Source organism: Gossypium hirsutum, chromosome D01, assembly GCF_007990345.1.
Source record: "Gossypium hirsutum isolate 1008001.06 chromosome D01, Gossypium_hirsutum_v2.1, whole genome shotgun sequence".
In the NCBI taxonomy this organism is placed as follows: Eukaryota; Viridiplantae; Streptophyta; class Magnoliopsida; order Malvales; family Malvaceae; genus Gossypium; species Gossypium hirsutum.
In genome coordinates this window covers 56,419,592-56,441,177 of record NC_053437.1, presented here as the reverse complement: position 1 = coordinate 56,441,177, position 21,586 = coordinate 56,419,592, and the positions used below count along the sequence as shown (strand labels likewise).

Here is a 21,586-nt window from a genome sequence, read left to right as displayed (position 1 = left end):
GGATACAGAATGTAAAATTCTTTGGCCCTTTACACCATGCCTAAGGTGTCGCACCAAAGGCTCATATGCAAATGAAGTCTTTCTTCTCCAAGGAAACCTCTTCCTATTACCTAGTGACCATTGCTCGCTTGTTTATTTTAGCTTTGTCACTAACCTGACATCCTGTGACTTTGCTCAATCAATGTTTTTGACAACAGAATCCAGAAAGTTCTAATTAGACTCTTCTTTCTTAAATTTTCAACCTTTAAACTTGGTGCGTTCTAAACAATAGTCATGTTTTAGGTTCCTGTATTATTTAGAAACTTCTAAAGTAATATGCAAAACTTCCCTTGTGAAAGTTTTATTAGTCTATTAATCATTATTCCAATGCAACATGCTTGCAAAAAAAGTCATAACAATAGATAAGAAAAAGTTGGTTCTGAGCATAGCTCGAAAGAAATAAATTATCAAAAATAGCAAAGAAGGATAACAAAAAAATTGATTGGGAATGTGTATCTTTGAAAAGAATGAAGTATTCCAAGAACAACAAATTCAATAGTATGAAAATTTTGTGCCCCAAATACTGCAGCTTGAACTTCTCTGTACAAACTTTCTAAAGACCCTTCTGAGTTTGACATGTGTTTGAGAGATCTACAATACTTTGTCGATGCCTCAAGATGTTGCCTACTTTTTCCTATTGACTAGATCACCACATGCCCCAATCTGATCAAGATTCGAGTTGCTCTAATCACCTCATGCCTCATTTTGATCACTATTTGAGCCGTCTTTTTCAGGTTTTCAATTCAAATCCCCTTTGGTCTCAAGGCGTCCTTTGCGAATTTTCACCTTGGCCTCTCCATTTTTCTTTTTTTTTTTTATTTTGAAATATTTTTTGATTGAATCTAAACTCATAGGATTAGGCATGTCCTTGTTATCGTCATTTTTCCAAATAAGGTCTTCCACATAAGATCCTTCCCGGCTTGGGATGAAGTTTTTTTGTATAGAAAGGATCTTCTTCAATACTAGGTCCCTCTCAAAGAATTATCTAAGGCGGACCTTTTTTGTGAGCTCGTATCATTTGATTTTGGTGCATTTGACCATGATGGATAACTTTGAACGTTCCTCTTCAATCGAAATTAATCCAAAAACTCAGAGAGAAAGAGTCTTGTCTTCAATAGGTAAAACCGCGATGAGCCCAAGAGAAAGGTATTGCCCTGGAAGAGTTTTTTTTTCTTTTTTTTTGCACCATCCTTTTTTTGGCGATTTGGCATTGATTGTGAACATACTGCAAACTTTTGATATTATGTTGTCTGATATGATCCTTTTGGCGTTCCACATGATTCTTCAAGAATTTGCTAACTGTCGACTTTGTGACATTGGCATACGAAGCAGCTTCTACCCATTTAGTAAAGTAATTGATGATCACAAAGATGAATCGATGACCGTCAGACTCTTTTGGCGAGATTGACCAAATGACCTTCATGACCCACATAAGGAGAAGTCATGTATCCCAATGACTTTTTTTAGGGTAAGATTCGTTTCTCGACTTGTTCTACCATCCTTAACAAGTTCAGAAATAGGCTATAATCTATGTCATCTTCAAAGTTATAAGATCTCTCTAAACACATATCTCGCTCAAAAAGAGATTCTAAGTCTGTAGCAGCATCGCTCATGTCATTGATATTTGGGGACCCGTAGTAAGTGCAAAAGAATGTGCAAAAGAATGTGTGAATTTACGAATAATTATTATAAATGAAAGAATGAAAGAATGGATGAAAATCCAAAAGAATGAAAGAATAATTACTTGCAAAGAATGAAATAATATTGGCTCAAAAATAAATGCAAAGATGTATTTTATTAGAATAATGATGTTCAAACATGAGCCTATTTCACAAAGGAATTCCTATTATTTTTAGGCTAAAAACAACAAGAATGTTCTGACCATTACTTAAATAAGCTCTAAAGACTACAAAGATTTCTTCCGCAATCCAATTATTTTGAACACTCCTAAATTTATAAGGGCGAACATCTAACAAGGTCCCTTTTCAATTTTGTCTTCGTATATGACATTGATGTGAACCCTTCCCAACACCTCTTCATATATTGCGTTCACTCCATTATCAATCATGATTGGGTAGCGGATTAGATGGATCATCCAACTTGACAATACCCATGTTGATGAATTTTTCAATTAGCTTTTTGAAGGTAATGCAATTCTCTATTGAGTGCCCCGTAATTCCCGCATGGTAATCACATTGTGCATTCGCATCATACCACTTGGGGTATAGAGGTTGTGGAGGTTTTAAGTAGGAAGGGGCAACAATGTGTGCATTGAACAAGTTTTGATACAGCTCCTTATATGACATCGGGATTGGTGTGAACTGGAGCTTCTCAGTACCTTGTTTCACTCTAAGTTCTTGTCTCAATGAACCTTGTTGGTTATCAGCCAGCTTTCTCGACTGATTCACCGTAATCGTCTTTGAATAACTTGTGTTATTAACCTCATTTTCCTCTTTCTTCGAGGCTGACCTTCTGCTACTTTCTCCAGCATCTATCTTTCCACTTTTGATAGCATTTTCTATCATTTCACCATTCATAATTATGTCAGAAAATCTTTTAGTAGCATTTCCTAACATATGCATAATGAATGGGGCCTTCAATGTGTTAACGAAAAGCATTGTCATTTCTCTCTCTAGAAGAGATGGCTGAACTTGGACGGCAACCTCCCTCTATATCTGTGCGTATTGCCTAAAACTTTCACCGGGTTTCTTTTCCATGTTTTGTAGAGTGATTCTATCAGGTACCATGTCAGTCATATGACTGTACTGTTTTATGAATGCCTGTGCTAAATCCCTCCATGAATTAATCTTGGTACGGCTCAGTTGATAGTACCACTTAGATGCTGCCCCCGTGAGACTGTCCTGGAAATAATGTATTAGCAGTTGGTCGTTATTAACATACCCGGTCATCCGTCTACAAAACATAGTAATATGAGCTTCTGGGCCACTAGTTCCATTGTACTTCTCAAACTCTGGCATTTTGAACTTGTGAGGGAGTACCAAATCCAGAACCAAGCTCAATTCTTTAGCATCAAACCCCTGGTAGCTCTCAACACCTTCCATTGCTCGAAGTTTTTCCTCGAGCCATTTCATCGAAGTCAGGGATAGTAGGATTAACAAGGTTGTCTCCGGGGTTAGAGCCTGATTCAGCCTAAAAATTCATTGGTGTTGCAGCATCGACCTGAAACTGCTGAGGCTTAATGGTGACAGAGGATTTGCGCGGATCTATCTCAACTTGCTGAGGGGTAAAGCCTGGAGGATAGACAGGTCCCTCACTATCTCCTTCTTCAACATTAAGCATAGAGCTTTTTCCTTTATCAACTCCTCCAGTCAACAACTGAGTCAACTTAGCCATCATATTCCCCTGAGATTCCATCATTTTATCCATAATTTTTTGTTGAATCTTCTCAAGCTGCTCATTCATTTGTTGTTGAAGCTGATCTTGCATTTCTTTTTGGAACTGTTCTAGCTTTTGGTCTATGTCTTTAGTTTTTGATTAAGTACCGTAGCAGTGTTTGGTGAGTTGGTCGGTTTCCAGATTAACTGAGGAATGATTTTAATCGATTAGGCTCTTTTAATATTTTTTAAATACATATGAAGCAATGCAATGCATGAATGCAAAAAAAAACGTTGATTCTGATTCAATTACATTTAGAAAACTTTACTAGAAGGCAAATTTCTTTACATAAAGCAGATGCATGTACGGCCTCGCCCTTATATTCCAAGAGACAACATCAATCTTTTTCTTCATCCGCTCGTTTAAGATAAATCCTGTAAATTTCCAATAGATGCCCCAGCTAGCTCCCTTTTTCTTGATCCTGGTCACGATCCATCATTTACCTATCCTCGTAATGCTCATCAGCTTCTTTAAGGGAATTGGAACGTCGAAAGCTCTTAGACAATCATCTTAAATCTTCGGGCCACGAAGTAAAGTCACAAACTCTTCCATCACCCTTCTTGTGTTTCTCAAAATATATTCAGGCAGCCGTATATTTTCCACTTTATCAAGAAACCCTTTTTCCATGATAAGCTTTCTATCTAGCAACTGAATATGAACTGACGCCTTTTATAATGAAATGAAACGCCATGTCATGCAATCAAAATAAAATACAAAAAGTCAGTATCATATATAAACATAGAATATAATCAAGAAATAATAAAACACCTAATCGGATATCTACTGGGATTCAGTGTAGTTCTACCTAAAGTAGATTCCTAAGGTTCATTATATGCGGTTCGGTTCTAAAGTAAAGGTACCTGAACCAGCAGATTCCTCGATCTTCACCCATTATAGGCTCATATAGATCAAGTTCGGTTCAGGGGGACACATTTTCCCTATGACTATACGGAGATGAAAATCTCACGAAGGCATAGGTACCGATGTATCCCGAAAGCAATCCACTATCCTATACGAAGGTGAAAACCTTATAAAGGAATAGTTTCTCACTCCCACTTAAAAGGGTAAAATCATTCAACTCATGTATAATGCAAAAATAACTAAAATACTTAGATTGATTAAGTAAAAAAATGATGAATGAAAAATGGTCTTATGAATTTTTTAAAAAATTTATTTTTCGACCACAAGAAAGAAATTAATCAACTTTGTGGCTCGACTCTCTTATTTTAGTCCCTAGTGGAGTCGCCAAGCTGTCGAAAACATTTTTTTATTTTGGAAAAAAAACAAAAATTAGTTGTCGACTTAAAAAAAACAAAAATTGGGAGTCGCCACCAATCTTTTATTGAGGTGTGATTAGATCACCTAAACAATAGCTTTGGTCTACGAGTTTTAGAAAAATGGATTCCGGAGTCGGTTACGTACGGGTAAGGATTAGCACCCTTGTGACGCCCAAAATTGGTACCTAGTTAATTAATTAGTGTCTTAATGTATAAAATTTAACAATATGTCCTTAATAAAAACTAAAAAATGTTACTTATTAAGACTCTTATCATTTCAGAGAAAAAAAATGTCACACCCAATGCGTTAGGGCACGACATTCTATTTCCTCAAAAATGATTTAGTCCAAAATACTCTTATAATAAAAATTTAAAAGAATATCCATTTATTTAAGATTTAAGAAATCGCGGCCTAATACGTTATGACACAATTTTTCAAAATCCTAAACTTGGAATATTTCCTTTGTTATCATTTTTTTAAAAATTATTTGTCTCGAGAAATCAATACGTCACATCCAATACGTTAGGATACAACATATTAAATTCCCGACAACAAGCTTTTCATTTTATTTTTTGATTAATGAGCAACTCTCGATCGTTAGATTTAACGAAGAAAATCGGAACCCAATACGTTAGGGCTCAATTTCCTTGAAAATCCTAAATACGAGTATTATCTCAATTTTGAAAATTTTTGAATAAAATGATTTTAATGCTTGAATGATATCGAACATAGCCTTTTAAGCGAATAGAATGCGATAAATGATAATATACAACATGGAGCGATAATTTGTAAATAAAACATACACTAATGAATAATAAATAATAAATGAATTCGAAAGAAAATACATAAACTTATTTAAGAGAGAATTTAAAGGTAATAGATAAAATAATATGAAATCAATAATATATAGAATAAAAATAATTTATTACAAATTATATATGCTGTAATACCCGATTTTGGCCCGGGTCTAAAAGGCTATTAATAAACAAATAGAAAAATAAATAGAAAAATAGAGTCCAAATTACAGTGGGCCAATACGGCCTAAACCTAAAATACAGTGGCCCAATCACAAGCATAGGCCCAAAACAGTTTCAAAACAAAAAAAAAACCCTAGGTTTTCTAGGGTAAGCCTCGCGTCGTAACCAAGTACTCCGCGCTAGCCGCATTGTTCAGCTGCACAACAAGAAAGAAATAGGGCAGTATAGGCAACGAATATGGCAAGAAAATCAAGAAGATCGCAAAATCAAGCAGATACGAATAGATTTTCTTTCCATTTTTTTTCATTGTTTGTTATAAAAAGCTACCAAATACACTGTAAAAAGGGCCCGGATTCGAGAAATCAATAAAAAAAAACAAGACACTATTTCACAGAAACCGATCGAAACGCAGAGGTTGATATTTTTTTCTGTTATTTATTTTCTTATTTTTTTATATACTGAATAAATTAAAATAAAGGAAAGAAATAACCTTTCTTTTTGGAAGCGCCGTACGACGGCCGAGGGAGCCACCCCCGAGGATCGGTGGCCGGAAACCGAAAGGTTCCGTGTTGTTTTGAACCTCTTTACTGACATTTTGAAGCATTTAAGCCTAGATTTGGGCCGGCGCGGTGGCCGACGAAGGGCCGATAACCGACTGATGGCCGGAGGACAGACCGAGGGGAGAGAATTTTTTTAGGGGTTTCGGTTTTTTTTATTTTGGTATTGAAAATGAAATTTTTTGAGATATTGGGGGCTTATATAAGATACCAAAACGGTGCAGTTTTTGAGAGCCCCAGATGCCTAAAACGGCGTCGTTTTGGGGAGGCCAAACCGACTCTGACCTAACCCGGTTTAGGATCTGCGTGTTTTTTAGCGGAGGCGTAAATTGCATTTTTAGCCCCTCCGCCTTTTAATATATTTCCGATTAGGTTTTTTTATTTTTTAAATTCGGTCTTTAATTTATTTTAAATTTCAATTTAATCCTTTTTGAACGGCGCCATTTTAGAGGAGAAGGGAAAATTTTCCTTCCAGCCCCTCTATGTGATTCGCGCGTTCAATTTAGTCCTCCAGACTTTATTTATTTGCGGATTTACCCTATATTTTTACTTGCAATCCAATTTAGTCCCTTTTTCATATTTTTCTTAAAATCAATATTTCTGATAATGTAATTTTTTTTATTTTATAATTTTCATATGTAATTATTATTATTTTATATATATATGTATATATTTTCTATAATGTAATTATTATTATTTTATGTACACACGTATAGATATTTTTTCAAATGTTTTATTTATATCCATATGGATATTTGTTCTTTTTTTTTAAAAAGGTCAAATATATATATATATATTTAAACACCTATTTTATAATCTATATATGTTTATCTATTTTTCCTTATATTCATAAATATTATGTATTGCATATATGTATAAGCTCCATAACCAAAAAATTTATTTGTAAAACATATGTGTTTTAATCTTCATAATTTCTATGTTCATATTATATATATTCTTTTCTTCATTTATTTGGTTTGCTTTCCTCATTCGTTATATAATTGTGTTTACATTTAATATTTTGCATGTCATGGATTATTGTTATCGATTTTGTTTATTCATATATTCATATTATTTCTATGCCATTGTAATGTTTATTATTGCATTGTGTATTTAATGTAGCATCATATCATTTTTACTCGATTTCAAAATTTTTAAAATTGAGATAATGCTTGTATTTAGTATTTTCAAGGAAATTGAGCCCTAACGTATTGGGTTTCGATTTTCTTCGTTAAATCTAACAATCGAGCATTTCTCTTTAATCAAAAAAGGACCTCATTATTGGGAATTCAACACGTTGTGTCCTAACGTATTGGATGTGACGCATTGATTTCTCGAAATGAAGAATTTTTCTAAAAAATAATAAAGGAAATATTCCGAGTTTGGGATTTTGGAGGAATTGTGCCCTAACGTATTGGGCCGCGATTTCTTAAATTTTGAATAAATGGATATTCTTTTAAATTTTTATTACACGAGTATTCTGACTTGATTCATTTTTGAGGAAATTAGAATGTCGTGCCCTAACGCATTGGGTGTGGCATTTTCTTTCTCTGAAATAATAAGGGTCTTAATAAGTAACGTTTTTTAAAGTTTTTTTTCGCTAAGGATTATATTTTTCAAATTTTCGACATTAAGACATTAATTAACTAACTAGGTACCAATTTTTGGGCGTAATGAGGGTGCTAATCATTCCTCATGCGTAACTGACTCCCGGACCCATTTTTCTAAAATTCGTAGACCAAAGTCATTTTTAGGTGACCCAATCACACCTTAATAAAAGATTGGTGGCGACTCCCAATTTTTCCAATTTTTATCGAAAATTAATTTTTGTTTTTTTAAGAATAAAAATGGTTTCGACATATGTATATATAAAATAGTATTGTATAAAAACATTTTCATATAAATCTTTAAGACATATAAATATGTAAAGTGAATTTCGAAAATATATTACAAAATAGGGATATCAAAGAATATATACAAATCATGTTGAATTTACCTAAAATATAAAAAAGTGTGATAAATCGAAATAATAGCAATATATATTGAATTTCAAAATAATGATACATTTTAATTTTTTAAAAAGGGTAATATATACATATAATTCAATAAACTTATAGCCATAATACATATAAAACGTAAAATAAAATGGAAAATACTAAGCTTAATCATTAAAATAGTATTAGATCCAAAATTAAATATTTTAAAAAAAAAAGTGGTGTAAGAAATCAAGCACATTAAATTAACAAGGATTTAAATTGAACTCCAAACAGAATTAAAGGAAAAAAAATGAAGGGCCTAATTAAAAGACGCGAATAACTCATAGGGCTCGAATGGAAAAATATCTCTATCATTTGAAACGCGTCACTTTATTAGGGCTAGAAAAATAAATAAAATTCGCAATGGTATCACCTTCTCCCTTTTTTAAAATCGTAAATAAGTAAAAAAAAACAGTAAGCCACTTTTAAAAAACTGCTAATCGTTCTCTCCTTTTTTTATTGATTCCTCCCCCCACAATGAAGGGAGAGGCCTCTATTTATAGTTGAGCCTCCCCAAATCCAACGGTACAGATCAATTACATCAACGGCTAAGATTAAAGGGTATCTACAAATTAAATCTCTAAGATTACAAAATCATATCTTCCAAGATTGCATATCATATCCAAGATTGCATATATCATATCTAAGATTGCATATCATATCTAAGATTGCATATCCTTGAAGATTATGTTTCCATAAGCTTGTAAATGGACCTTCAACCTTTTTAAGTAATGGGTCATTCCGATCGGGCCAAATGATATAATTTTGTACTGGACTTAGACTTTATTTTATTATTGTGAGCCCGGACTAAAATTGGGTATTACACTCTTCTCCTTTTCTTTTCTTGGAGATGACAAGATTTTTTATTTTTTTGTACTTAATCAATAAATAAGCATAAAAAATATGATATGTCAGACACCAATATCAAGTCTTCTACGATACTAGAATACATACTGCAAGAGATAACATAATGATTATTGATGGTGCAATGACAAGTCAAAACACCTGTAAATATTTGTGTCCTTAACAGATACATGTTTAAGGACTTAAAATGTTTTATTCAATTCATCTCATCATTCAATTAGATATTAATTTAATTAAAAAATATTTATTATTTAAAAATAATAAATATTATTATGAAAATATTTTTATTAATTTTTACTTTTTTATCATTTTTTGCCACATGTCATGCTATGTTACGACACGTAATTGCTTTAACTGGAAAAATATTATGTGTCGTTAACTTTAATAGTCAATAGTTAAAGTTAATGGTTAAAGGACATTTTTTATGCATTTTATAATTTTTTTATGATTTTTATAAAATTTTCCGGTTTTTTATATTTTTTTACTATTTTTATATATTTTTTATTAAAATTTAATAACTTTTATAACTTTTATTGATTTTTATTTTTATAATTTTTTACCACATATCACGCTGTGGTTGCGACATAGGGTGACTCTAACTAAAAAAAATTAGCGGCAATTAACTTTAACTATCAACTGTTAAAGTATTCAATTGAGTGCAAAAATAAAAGGGTTTAATTGCCTTTTTTGAACAAGTCTAGGGCATTTTTGATGCATTTCGACAGTTCAAGTATTCAATTGAGTGAAAAAAAAGCAAGGGCTTATTTGCTTTTTTTGAAAAAAATTGAGGGCATTTTTATGCAATTTAAAGGTTCAAGTACCCAATTGAGTATAAGAAAAAACAAGAGGTTAATTGCTTTTTTTTTTAAAGTTTGAGGGTTTTTTACATTATTAAACCTAATTTCTAAATCAATATTCAATGGCATTAACTACCCTTTTGGTATCTAGCTAAGTTAATCTCCCTTTCCTATTAGCTATATTTCTATGCAAGACAAATTGAGTGAAGTCATTAAGAACAAACCTATTAGGTTGATCAGGGCATCAGATATATTCCTATCTTAGTTGCAAATTAACTCGTTCATCGGCGCTGTTAAAGTTAATCCTAATTTATTCAATCTAGATTTAAACCTTAATTTTCTCTTACAAAACAAATCAAGATTATCAAATTAATACAACTTGGTGGCTAGACAAGTAGATTAAATAAGCATAGAATTGAATAAATAATTAGTAAAGATCGAAATAATCGAAGAAGAAATAAATTAATTAACTAAGATATAAGATTTGTTATTGTTCCAAGAAAATATAATTTAGTTTCTATTGAGTTGAGCAAATAACACAAAAAGAGATCCACAATAAATTTGCACCAATAAAAAGTAAAAAGAAATAATCTAGAAAGGAAAATAATTATAGTATTTATGTCGAGCACTTTGGATCGCTTTTTCTTCATGTCTTTGAAAGCTTGAAGTTCCCTTTGGTGTGTGTGAGAGAGTTGTTCTTTAACCTCTAAGTGATTTTTCTCTCTTTTCCTCTCTTTCTTCTCTTAAATCTTGACACCTTTGTTTTTAGAGTTTTTAATCGAGCCGCTCCATCGCACGTAAAAATTGTGGTGGAGCGGACTACTTGCTGCCAAAAGTTTTAAATTGAAGAGCATGCTCCACTTTTTACTCTATACTTCAAGCCTTTCATTCTTCATTTGAGACTTAAAATAGGAAAATGAAATAACAAGTAAACTCGAACTAATTCTAAAAATGATAAAACATAATTAATTCGAAAAACTATAAAATACAATAAAAGTTAATCTAAATGCTAAAATTACGTCCTAAAATATTATGAAAACTATGCTAAAATAATTCTAAATATCGGAGTTGTAAACAATTAATTTATTAAATTCTACAATTTTAGATTAACATTTTAGAATTAAAATTTGATAGAATAAAGTTTTGGATATTTTCCAATTTATAAAGAAAAAGATAGTAAATGTCAATCTTTAGTATTAAACTAAAATTAAAATGAACTATTATTACTAAAGATTGATAAGGTAATAGTTAATTTTATAATTACGCAATGGTAAAAATTACATCAAATATTAAAAATAAATAAAATAAATTTAATATTCACAAATATCACTTTTAGGTTTTTAGCATAATATTATAATTGTACTTTTAAGTTTTGATAGTTTTCCAGCTTACATATGTTAGAATAATTCTAAACTAAAAACTTTAAATATTAATAAATAATTAAGAAAATTGTATTGACGTAGTAAATGATGAATAAATTTAAGCCCTAATGACACCCAATATTTTCCTTTTCTTAGTGAAAAAATCAAAATCTTTTTAAAGAATGAAATAAGCTTGAAATTCAAAATTTCTTTTATTCATCAGTCAAGAAAATATCCAACTTTTTTAAAGGAAAGATTTAAAGCTTAGATTTATTCATTTTGACGTAAATGTTAAAAATATGTTGATTTTTTACGCCACCTAACCCTTTTTTTCAAATCTGTTGATTGTGCATTTCGGCTTTTTTAGGTTGATTATCTTCACCAAACAGATTAAAATCTTTCATTGAATTCCGTAGTCTGGTACAATCATTTAAGTTGCAAACATCGACTCCAATCCAATACAAAGTACTTGTATCTTTGTATTGTATGCTTCAGCTTTCAAATTCACAACCCATGTAACGTAAGGCTTAGGTCAGCGTAGGGAGGAGTTTTCTTCCTCTCAATCGACCTCATTTTCTAGCTTTAACGTGTCTATCTGCAAAACATAAGGTAACCTACAAAGAAACTTACCAGAATGGCAACAAAGTGGCAGTCCCAGATTATCACTACTTATGATTATCAAAGACGGTTCTCTGTAAAAAAAAAAAAACATGAATTACTTATGTGAAGTGTATTATTATCACTTTTGATAACAGAACTTGTTATCAGTGAAAATCTGCTTGCTGCTTAACTAATGCCAAGAGAAGCTACTTCATCTTTGCACTCCTTACTGAACTTTTTGTATTTCACTTGCATTAATCCATCACTTGACAATATCCATATGTGATTGCTTTGTAACTGAAATGCAGTATAGTAGACAAAGAAGAAAAACTCCGGAAAAAAGAAAGGCCTAGAAACGAGTATAGCACCAATGCAGTTTACAACCATTAAAACAACAGGATATCCTATGTTAATTTTTCTTGTCTGCATCATCTTCGGATTTATGTTCGATACGGGTGTCTTCAATTTCTTTTAAACATTTTTTCCATGTATTTGGAGAGTCCTTAAAGGGTCATATCTATATTCCCATGTGTAAATATGTATCCGGCACGGATTTCGACCTGGGTACTTCAAAGAACAATGAAGAGTCGGAACATAACATGGTGTAACCATCTCCTATAGGTAGGAGCTGACATAATCAAAGTAGAAGCCGAGAACCTTCCAGTTCTTTTTTTTTTCTTCTGTTGGTTCAAGATGTCCTTTTGTTGTTTAGGATCTTCATCTAACTAACAACAATACTATATTGAAAGTTCCACCGCAGCAAAGCACTTGGCCTTTGACCATTCATAGACTTCCAACAACTAATTAAATGCTAACTTTCCTAATTTCTTCAAGGATGTCGTTTAGATAAAGTCCCAAACTTAGCACACCTTGTTTTAGTCATCTCCAAGCTTCTTGTTTACATAGTTTTATACACATCAAGAGAAAACACAGTTTAATAAACCAAGTGATTTCGTTAAATTTGTAGAACATATGATTCCGTCTTGCTTCTTACTTGTCAATTTACAGTGTCAAGGTATGCATTCCATACAATATTCATATGAAGATAAAAGAACTTAGTTAACTATTTGCTTTGGGTATCACTCCACATGTAAAGCACAAGATCTTAACCTTGTCTAGGACTTTAAGTTTGTTGTTTTAGCTGTTTAAGTAAATAGATAATTTCTAGGAACCAGCATAGGTGAAAGTAAGTTGGTTTTTTAACTGACATTAATAACAAATAAATGGGTTCTGGAGTTTGTATCTAAATACAAGACAGAAATTAAAAGGAGCTGGCCCAAGCCTTGTTAGTTGACAAACAAGTGAAATTTATGTCTTTTCAAATATTGATTCTGATTGGCATAACTATACCCTTTTTTTCTTAGATATTCACAGCTGAAGGAAAGCTACAAATAAAATGTTGTTTTTGTTGTGTCTGTGTCTATAAATATCACAACAACGGCTTCCTCTCCTCACCTTTAGAATTCTCACTTCAAACTTCTTGCTCTACCTCAACCTATTTCCTTGTCAGAAAGCAAGCATGCTTAGCACAAAGAAGCTCATCAGAATGGAAAGGAAATGGAGGAAGATGGCCGCCATTGGAAGGAAAACAATTACTTCAACAGGGAGTACTCGCCGAAAGGTGGCTGATGAAGATCATTCTAGTGAATCATCAGTTGGTGATAAGGGCCATTTTGCTGTCTACACAGCGGATAAGAAGCGTTTTGTGATTCCCTTGTCATATCTTAACAACAGTATTTTCCAGGAACTCTTCAAGATGTCTGAGGAGGAGTTTGGGTTGTCAAGCGATGGACCTATTGTTAGAAATCAAACCCACTCCAAGCATAATCTAGAAGCATGAGACGTGGAGCAATTTTGTGCCATGCAAAGTGCTGAAATTTTAGCCATACAAAGTGCTCCATTATTGAGATGTTTTGTGGCTGGAAATTAAGTGGATTAATAGCCACATTTGTTGTCACTTTATCAGCCTATAAATAGAGGCTTGAACTTGTGTTGTAATGAAGAAAAATGAGAAGAAAAAAGAAATAAGAGAAGCAACGTGAGTGAGAGTGAGAAGGTTAGCAAACCTTGAGTGAGTTAAAATCTAGCAGCAGCTAGACTATCTAGTCATTGAGAAAATATTTGTAATCTTCGTATTGTAATATATTGAGTGTGTAATAAAAAGTAAATTTTCGGCCCATCACGTTTCCAACAAGTGGCATCAGAGCTACGGTTCGGAGCTTGGTTCGGAGTTCGGTTCGTGTCCGGTTCGTGTCCAGTTCAGAGTACCTTTGGTGTTCATCTAACAAGTCGATATGGGCGACGTAATTCAGCTACAAGTTCCACAATTGACGAAGACAAATTATGGAAATTGGAGCATTCGAATGAAGGCTTTGCTCGGTTCGCAAGATTGTTGGGAGATCGTTGAAAAAGGATACATCGAGCCCGGAGATGCCGCTACAGAAGCAGCTTTATCAAATGACGCTAAGAAGGCGTTACGAGAAGCACGAAAGAAGGATCAAAAGGCCTTGAATAGTATCTTTCAAGGTATGGATGAATCAACCTTCGAGAAAATATCAGATGTGAAGAACGCGAAGAATGCATGGGAGATTTTGCAAAAATCATTTCAAGGTGTAGAAAAAGCTAAAAAGGTACGCCTTCAGTCACTTAGAGCTGAATTTGAAATGTTAAAAATGAAGAGCTCTGAGAATATCGATGACTATGCCAATCGTGTAAAATCGGTGGTAAATGAAATGAAACGAAATGGAGAAACTCTTGACGAGGTAAGAGTGATGGAGAAAATTCTACGGTCACTCACACGCAAATTCGAGTACGTAGTCGTTGCCATCGAAGAATCAAAAGATTTGTCAAAGATGTCGCTCGAAGAACTTGTGGGTTCTCTGCAAGCCCATGAGCAAAAGATGAAGCTAAATGAAGATAGTGAAAATCTTGATCAAGCCTTGCATAGCAAGTTGTCCGTCGACGACGAAGAAACAAGTAATAACTTTAACCAAGGAAGAGGAAACCGCAGAGGATACCGTGGAGGCTACCGTGGTGGAAACAGAGGAGGAAGAGGATCACGAGGACGTGGAAATCAATCATATGGGAGATATCAAGAAAATAAAGATTATCAAACATCCAACCGTGGACGTGGATCTAGAGGTCGTGGCCGAGGCAGATTTCAAGAAAATAAATCTCAGGTACAATGCTACAACTGTAACAAGTATGGACATTTCAGTTACGAGTGCAGATCAACACACAAAGTGGATGAAAGAAACCATGTAGCAGTCGCAGCAGAAGGCAACGAAAAAGTGGAATCAAGTGTCTTTCTCACTTACGGAGAAAATGAAGATCGCAAGAGAAGTGTGTGGTATCTCGACAACGGTGCAAGCAACCACATGTGTGGAAGAAAGGAGCTGTTCACAGAATTAGATGAAACAGTTCATGGACAAATAACTTTTGGAGACAACTCACATGCAGAAATCAAAGGAAAGGGCAAGGTTGTTATAACACAAAGGAATGGAGAGAAGAAGTACATCTCAGACGTTTACTACGTACCAGCTTTGAAGAGCAACCTGATCAGTCTTGGTCAACTCCTAGAAAAAGGATATGAAGTTCATATGAAAGACCGCTCACTCGCCATCAGGAACAAAAGTGGAGAATTAGTTGTTCGAGTTGATATGACGCGAAATCGTCTTTTCACCATCGACATCGAGTCTGGAGAAGTAAAATGCATGAAGACGGATCTGAAGAATGAATCATGGTTGTGGCACTTAAGGTACGGACATCTCGGATTTTCTGGCTTGAAGCTGTTGTCGAAGACAAATATGGTGAATGGATTACCAAGTATTAATCATCCAGATCAACTGTGTGAAGCCTGTGTCAAAGGAAAGCAGCATAGGCAGAAATTTGAAGTAGGAAAATCTCGAAGAGCTAGAAGACCATTGGAAATTGTACACACCGACATATCTGGTCCGTACGACATTGAATCACTCGGTGGAAACAGGTACTACCTAACTTTTATTGATGATTATAGCAGAAAATGTTGGGTTTATTTTCTCAAAGCAAAATCGGAAGCCCTAGAAAAATTCAAGGAGTTCAAAGCAATGGTGGAAAAACAGAGTGGTCGATATTTGAAGATACTCAGATCCGATAGAGGAGGCGAGTATACTGCAAAGCTTTATGAAAGTTTCTGCAAGGATCATGGAATCATTCATCAGTTAACAGCCAGACGCACTCCACAACAAAACGGAGTTGCAGAAAGGAAGAATCGGACAATTCTGGATATGGCAAGAAGCATGATAAAAGGTAAACACCTTCCGAGAACTTTCTGGGCTGAAGCCGTTGAATGCGCAGTTTATCTGTTGAATCAATGTCCAACAAAAAGTGTAAGACACAAGACACCAGAAGAAGCATGGAGCGATCACAAGCCAAGAGTTGGACACCTCAAAATTTTTGGATGCATTGCATATGCACACGTTCCTGAGCAACAGAGGAAAAAGCTTGACGATAGAGGAGAGAAGTGTATCTTTATAGGCTATGACAAAAGAAGTAAGGCCTACAGACTTTATAATCCTCTTACTAAGAAATTGATTATCTCAAGAGATGTCGAGTTCGATGAAGCGGATTACTGGAGATGGAGTGAAGAAGAAAAGAAAGTGGAAGGATTATTTTTCAACGAAGACGACAATGATGTCATCAACCAAGAAGAACAAGGCGATGATCAAAGTCCTGGTACAACAGCCCCTTCGTCACCAACCAGCAGCAGCGGAAGCAGCAGCTCAGATGAAGCACCCACAAGAACACGGAGTCTCAACGACATCTACAATTCTACAGAACCTGTAGAGACGCAGTTCGATTATTCACTATTCTGTCTAATGACAGAATGTGATCCAGTGACATACGAAGAAGCAATTGACAACAATAAATGGAAGAAGGCCATGGACGAGGAGATTGCTGCAATAAGAAGGAATAACACGTGGGAGCTAACAAGTCTGCCAGAAGGACATAGCCCGATTGGTGTCAAGTGGGTGTACAAGACGAAGACCAACAAAGAAGGAAAAGTAGAGAAATACAAGGCAAGACTAGTCGCCAAAGGCTACAAGCAAAGACAAGGAGTGGACTATGATGAAATATTTGCTCCAGTCGCAAGAATAGACACAATTAGGCTTCTCATAGCGGTCGCAGCACAATACAAATGGAAAATCTATCAGATGGACGTCAAGTCTGCATTCCTAAATGGCTACTTGGAGGAGGAAGTCTACATAGAACAACCACCTGGATATAGCATACAAGGAAAGGAGGACAAAGTCTACCGATTGAAGAAAGCTTTGTATGGATTGAAGCAAGCCCCAAGAGCATGGAACACAAGGATCGACGAGTACTTCCGAAGAAATGGATTCATCAAAAGCCCGCACGAGCACACCCTGTACACAAAGAAGAATGGATATGGAGATATCATGATCGTATGCCTATATGTGGATGACATGATCTTCACCGGAAACAATCCAGGTATGTCTGATGATTTCAAGAAAGCTATGACTAAAGAATTTGAAATGACAGATATCGGTGAGATGTCATACTTTCTTGGAGTCGAGGTGAAACAAATGCAAGATGGAATTTTTGTCTCTCAAAAGAAGTATGCGGAGCAGATTTTGAACAAGTTCAAAATGAAGGATTGCAAGCCAGTAGTCACGCCAGCTGATCCAGGGATGAAGCTAAGTGTTGATTCGACAAGGGAGTCGATAAATCCGACGTTGTTTAAAAGTCTCGTTGGAAGTTTAAGGTATTTGACAATCACACGACCAGATATTACATATGCAGTAGGATTGGTGAGCAGATTCATGGAGAAGCCGAAGCAAGACCACTTAATTGCCGCAAAAAGAATTTTGAGATATATCAAAGGTACGATGAACCATGGTTTATTCTATACCCACTCACAAGATTCAAAATTAGTTGGCTACTCAGATAGCGATTATGGGGGAGACTTGGATGATCGGAAAAGCACTTCCGGATATGCATTCCACATCAGTTCCGCAGTTTTTTCATGGTCGTCAAAGAAGCAACAAACAATTGCTCTCTCAACATGTGAAGCAGAGTATATGGCCGCAGCAACTTGTACATGCCAAGCAATGTGGTTGAAGAATATTTTGGAAGAAATAGGTGTTTCAAATGAAGGTCCAATTACCATCTACGTTGACAACAAATCCGCTATATCACTTGCCAAGAATCCGGTGTCACACAGCCGAAGCAAGCACATCGATACGAAGTATCATTTTATCCGAGAGCAAGTGAAAAACAAAAACGTGGAGTTGGTCCATTGCAGGACAGAAGATCAACTGGCAGATATTTTCACAAAGCCGTTGAAAGTGGAGACATTCAACAAATTCAAAGAGAAGCTCGGTATGAAAGTTGGGTTTGAGGGGGAGTGTTAGAAATCAAACCCACTCCAAGCATAATCTAGAAGCATGAGACGTGGAGCAATTTTGTGCCATGCAAAGTGCTGAAATTTTAGCCATACAAAGTGCTCCATTATTGAGATGTTTTGTGGCTGGAAATTAAGTGGATTAATAGCCACATTTGTTGTCACTTTATCAGCCTATAAATAGAGGCTTGAACTTGTGTTGTAATGAAGAAAAATGAGAAGAAAAAAGAAATAAGAGAAGCAACGTGAGTGAGAGTGAGAAGGTTAGCAAACCTTGAGTGAGTTAAAATCTAGCAGCAGCTAGACTATCTAGTCATTGAGAAAATATTTGTAATCTTCGTATTGTAATATATTGAGTGTGTAATAAAAAGTAAATTTTCGGCCCATCACGTTTCCAACACCTATAACGTTCCCATGCGATTCTGTCATCATGAGTTACATAGTCTTGTTGGTACGACGAGGATTAGCCAAAGATTTGGAGAAAGCAGTCCTCAATTCAATTACTAGCAATAGCTGCTCGTCTTACAGTACATTCTTCCTCGAAGGACATGCTGAAAAACAGTTACCGGTCTGTGGGTTCTGAGCATATTAACCATGTAAAACGTCCTGCAATTTGCAACCCCAAAAGGAAGCAAAAGAAACTTGTAAATGATTACTAAACTGCTGTAGCATATGCCTTGTAGATGTTCCATTGTACAATGCTAACTTCATGAAATGCATTAGACTTTCTGATGATAACTAAAATGAGTTAATTTCTCATTGCAACCGCCTACAATCGACTATCACATGAATAGCTGAAAAATGCAATACATATATAAGTAAGATATTAAAGCACTCTCAAGAGTTCACATTTTCCATAGGGATACTGTAACCTCAAATCTGTATTAAAACTTTTACTGGACATCTCTGATAATATATTTCCAGCATTAGTGACTGCAATTGGTAAAGAATGAAAAGTGGTAACCTTACATTGTCAAGAAATAAGCAATTGGATGTACTAGCCAAAAAAGGAACATAGGCAAAAATAAAGTCTAATATGAATTACTGCAGTCTATCAACCTTGCCCAATAAGTAAACTATGTATCACGATGTAACCAACTCAGATAGTGACTGACCAAATCAGGTAGAAGCAGAGACCTTTTAATGCAACTTTTTTTCCTTTTTGTGTTGGTTCCACATCTACTTTTTTTGTTCAGTATCTTAATGTAACTAATAACTAAATAATAACATTCTTACATTAATACTAAAGTTCCAAATCTGGCACAACATGTTGTAGCCATCTGCAAGTTTCTTGTTTACATAGTTTTATCCTCTGGCTTTGGATCCACAACAAGACAAATCAGGTAGAAGCCGAGAACCCTTCAATGCTTTTTATTCTTTTTTTTATTGGTTCCACATATCCTTTTGTTTCTCAGTATCTTAATGTACGGATAACTAACTAATAATAGTCTTACATTAATATTAAAGTTCCAAAACTAGCACAACTTCTTATAGTCATCTGCAAGTTTCTTGTTTACATAGTTTTATCAGGTCGCTTTGGATCCAAAACAAGACAAAATTTACTACACCATGTGATTTCGTTAAGTTTGTTAACCATATGATTCAGTTTTTCCTCGTCAATTTACAGCATCAAAGCATGAATTCCGTACTAATGCAGTATTCTATAGCACATGAGACATTTCATTATCTTCCAAATTTCTTTCTTGGAATTCCCTAATTGGTGTTTACTAACATTGAAAGAATCTGCACCAAAGTTGTAAACATAGATTTTGATACTAGCAATTACATGCTTCAGCTTTGGAATTACCAACAAAAGTAGTCAAGGAGTTTTTGTTCCTCTTGTATAAATAGCAGACTTACTACCTTCCCTGATTAGTACTAGCAATTACATACAAATCGACCTCCTTTTTGTTCTTTTTTTCCTAGATTTTCATCAGCAACACAAATGGAAGCAAGCATGATTACCTCAAAGAAGCTTATGAGAATGACAAGAAAGTGGCAGAAGATGGCATCCATTGGAAGGAAAAGAATTGCTTCAACAAGGCCTACTAGAAAGATGGCTGCTGCTAATCATTCTAATAAATCATCCATAGTTGATAAAGGCTGTTTTTCTATCTACACAATGGATAAGAAACGTTTTGTGATTCCCTTGGCGTTTCTCAGCAATAGCATTTTTCGTGAACTGTTTAAGATGTCTGAAGAGGAGTTTGGACTGCCAAGTGATGGGCCTATAACATTGCCATGTGATTCAGTTGTCATGAATTACATTGTCTCCATTGTGAAACGAGGATTAGCAAAGGATTTGGAGAAAGCAGTGCTCAATTTCATTACTACTTATAGTTGTTCATTGGACACTTATGCCGATCAAGGACATGCAGATCAACAATCAGTACTTGTTTGTGGATTCTAAGTGAACTGGCTTTGAAACATGTAAAAAGATTCCGGTATATAATAGAGCAAATACCATCATCTCTTTCTAGGTATATATTATTCAAAGCAACATATTGTATTATACCAAAAGATATTTCCTTGTAAATCCTACCAACTTTGTAAAATGTAATAAACATCAATTTTGTCCCCTTGATGAACATGCAACTCTTGCAAAATATAGTGTGATGTTGTTCAAAAAAAAAAACTCTTGCAACATATCAGGAAGTTCACTTCCATTTGATCTTTGATGCAATTGAAAAAGCAGCTTCTGTTCTAAAATGATATCCATATATCTTGCAACGTTACATGATATGTTTCTAGCATCATTAATTAAACTGTAATCTTTTGAAGTTAATATGATCTTATCTCAGCTAACGATATTGTTATACACATGGATGGCTAATGTAAAGGTTCATTGTTATCCATGTTTATTACTTCGAGACCGATACAGGTAAAATGTTCCCTTTTCCAGATATTTCAAGCCAAACTTCTGGCTGCCGTGAAATATCTTCCTCTGTTATCCTCACCATTTTCTTTTAAATTCATAATTGATAATCTGAAAATATTTAAGCGAATTGCAGTTCGTTGTCACTATCTTTTATGACAAGCGAGAAGCAGGTAAACTGGCCATCTTTTTTTTTCAAGAAACAGAATTTCAACGGAGACAGCAAATCGAGGTTCTTGTTATAAATCTCCTTGGCTCCTCTTATGCCTTTGTCTTTTAGCATTCATATGGAGATTGAAAAAGGAAAAACTTATTTAACAGTTTGCATTGGATATCACTCCACGTGTAAATCACTAGATGTTAACCTTGTCTAGGACCCAAGTTTGTTGTTTTAGCTGTTTTC

At 34.5% G+C, this 21,586-nt stretch overlaps 1 protein-coding gene across 1 annotated transcript; it reads left to right on the top strand.

Annotated features, from left to right (window-relative positions):
* The first annotated feature begins 20,253 nt into the window (after positions 1-20,253).
* LOC107921550 (auxin-responsive protein SAUR68) lies at positions 20,254-20,718 on the top strand. Its single transcript, XM_016851388.2, has one exon. The coding sequence runs from the start codon at positions 20,254-20,256 to the stop codon at positions 20,716-20,718; it is 465 nt and encodes a 154-aa protein (XP_016706877.2).
* Positions 20,719-21,586: the final 868 nt, after the last annotated feature.

Excerpts from the sequence above, each read along its gene's own strand:
- LOC107921550 (XM_016851388.2), top strand. The coding sequence starts at position 20,254 with ATGGAAGCAAGCATGATTACCTCAAAGAAGCTTATGAGAATGACAAGA.